This window comes from Grammomys surdaster, unplaced genomic scaffold, assembly GCF_004785775.1.
Source record: "Grammomys surdaster isolate TR1022 unplaced genomic scaffold, NIH_TR_1.0 363, whole genome shotgun sequence".
In the NCBI taxonomy this organism is placed as follows: domain Eukaryota; kingdom Metazoa; phylum Chordata; class Mammalia; order Rodentia; family Muridae; genus Grammomys; species Grammomys surdaster.
The window spans coordinates 3,765,142-3,768,037 of record NW_021604782.1 but is presented as its reverse complement, the minus strand read 5'-3'; the positions used below and the strand labels follow the sequence as shown (position 1 = coordinate 3,768,037).

Sequence of the window (2,896 nt, the reverse complement as noted above, 5' to 3'; positions counted from 1 at the left end):
GGGATATTCTGCAGTTATGAAAACTTACCTCTGTGAAAAATACATAATCATGTATAAGAAAGCATATATGATATAATTTTAAAATAGCTGTATTTTTTCTAAATTAATTGAATACCATCTGTAGAAAAGAAATTAATACATCTGTTTCTTTGGGCTCAGGAGAAGTGGTGTCATATATGAAAGCAAAGCCTGCTAGGAAACATAACACTGCCATAGGCTGGATGCTATGTTCTGCCTCAAAGTCATTTGTTAAAATTCCTTCTCCTCAAAGTGATGGTCTGTGACTAGGTCATAGAGGCAAGGGCTCTTATGAATGAGACTGAAAAAGAAAAAAGAGAAGAGAAGAGGAGGAGGGGAGACAGGAGGAGAGAGGCCAGAGATATTCTGTCTTTTCTAATATATGAGAAGGTAGCTCTCTATGAACCAGAAAACAGTTCTCAACCAGACACTGAAGCTACTGCCAGCTCGTTGATCTTGTATTTCTTAGTGTTACAAACTGGGAAAACTGGTTCTGTTGTTTATCAACTGCACAGTGTACAGTATTTTGTTATAGCAGCCTGAACAAACTAACACCAAAACCTACAAGTATTATGTATTTTCTTTTTCTGCTTTCATGGATGTGAATCAAAACTAATTAAGCTGGCTTTGAAATATACATTCAAATTTAGCAATTTTTTCATGGCTTAGAAACAAAGGGGGATGGGAAGAGAGATGACTAGAGATCAGGTTGGCTTTGTTTCTGAATTCCAAGTCAGGATGTCGGGACTGGAGTATGTTGTATGTGAAAAACCACTTGTAAGCCTGTGAACAGTTATTTTAGGACATACTTTGGAAAAGAGGTTCATGAGTGAGAGGATTATGGGGTGAGGAATTTACTGGGGTTCTAGAGACAGAGTTCTCAGCCCCCTGCCCCCTGCCTATCTTTCACTAGTTACAACAATACAGCCCTACTTACAATCCCTGCCCATCACTACCTTGTCTACCAACATGCCATCATCATCAGAACAGTGATTATGTAAGGTATTATCAAGTTTTCAGTCTTTAGTCAAGGGAAAATGTAATAAATTGGTCTTAGTGAAAACTGTGGGCTTCCTTCCAAAGTTAGGGGACACAGACTTTTCTGTATGGGCCATATCATCACTAACTGAGGCACTAAGGATTACAGGGTCTTTGATAAAATTATGTAACTCTGTCATTACAGAAAGAAAGGAGTCACAGACAACGCATAAAGGATGTGGTTGTGTTCCCATAAAACTTTATTTACAAAAATAGGTGGAGACAGGGAGCTATGATCCATGGGCCATAAACAGTGTTATCTTGCTTAGAAAATAATTCTGTGATTCTTCTGTGCTTCCTCAACCCTCTCGAAGACACTTCCCATGCACATACACCGCCATACCCACCCCAATTTGAGACTGGGAGTGATATCCGTAGGGATACTATAGTGCAGTTATCTCTGTAGCAATAGTGAGCAAAGCATAGTGTTATAGTGGGAGGACTCTGGAATTGGAATACTGATCAACCTATCAACTGAGTGATCTTACTTACAAATCATGATCTCTCCGAGCATCTCATTCCCTCATGGTCAAAATGTCAAAGATACATAGAAACTTTACAGTGCTTCGTGAGGATGCAGTATTATGCCGGGCATCCAGCCTAATGCTTAGCATGCAGCAGGCCCCTAGTAATAGTTATCAGCCCACATGGACTCTGTAAATAGCAGAGTCAGAGAGGACAGACCCAGGATGAATGCAAAGAATTCCCCTGTGAGTTCTGACTTCAGGCCAGCACTCACTAGCTGAGAAGCAGGGCTTGATTCGCACACTACAAGGCCAGAAGAGAAAGCAACATGAAGTTTGAAGACGTGGCTGCAAGGCAGATTACTATCAAATGCTTCCGATTAATCATTAATTAGCCAGTCACGCTGTAGTAAATCCATTTGGCTGTTCATGGTTGGAGAACCTTCTTGATCGCTGCCATTGAAGTAATAAGATCCTGTCTTCCTCACAGACACAACAGCTGGTGAGTGGGAGAGCCTTGTGTAATCAGCCTCCTTTGAGTCCGTTCTTCCAGTCTCCAGAGACAGGTCACCTTTTCCGGAGCTGGAAAGGAAACACATCCAGAGAATGAGCGTTTCTCTAGTTGGAGAAGGAAACACAAGAAGAAGCAACCAACAATCCAAGATAAGCAATGTGGGATAATCTTTAGATGTTATGAAATATTAAAGAGGCTGAATATAATCACACAGGAGACAATAAATAAAATGAGTGTCTGCAGCAGCCTGGGTTCAAATCCTACTTGTACCCCTTTATCAGCTGTGTTATGAGCAAGCTATTTAACCGTTGTGCTTTTATTTCCAGAAGGAAAGCCAAACTGAGAAAAACCTGTGAGTTAAACTCAAAGCTAAACTGACAAACCTGGGTTTATGGTGCCCTCAAAGACTAAAAACTGAAACTCAAGTAGAAATGTGGCTTTTTCCAGCCTGTAAATCCATCAGCAGAGGGGCAGACCAGACCAAGAAAATGAATGTTACCCCACTTCACTGGAGTCCGTCAGACAGGGAATGAGTAAATGAGCTGAAAAGAGGAAATCCCCTGTGGTGCTGAAAGGAATGACCTTATCCTTAGGGAATACTCACTGAAGGATGGAGGATGGGTGAGCCTTGAGGTATGCATAGGGTACTCAGACAACAGATGTATGCAGTGGGGTATGTATGTGGGGGGTATACATGTTGCGGTGTGTGTGGTGTTTGAGTATATTGACTGTGATGTGTGTGTGAAGGAGGGGTGTATGTGTTGGGGTGTGTGTGTTGTATGGTGTGTGTGTGTGCATCGTCTGTGTGGGGTGTGTGTCTGTGTGGTGTGTGTGTCTGTGTGGTGTGTGTGTCTGTGTGGTG

General features: G+C 41.9%; 1 protein-coding gene across 1 annotated transcript in view; it reads right to left on the bottom strand.

Annotated features, from left to right (window-relative positions):
• Positions 1–1,225: 1,225 nt before the first annotated feature.
• The window catches only part of Slc44a1 (solute carrier family 44 member 1), a 175,493-nt gene continuing 173,822 nt past the window's right edge, over positions 1,226–2,896 (bottom strand). The window contains exon 16 of the mRNA XM_028779916.1: positions 1,226–2,102. Within this exon, the coding sequence (XP_028635749.1) occupies positions 2,088–2,102 (15 nt within the window). The 3' untranslated portion in view covers positions 1,226–2,087. The remainder of the gene's footprint in view (positions 2,103–2,896) is intronic.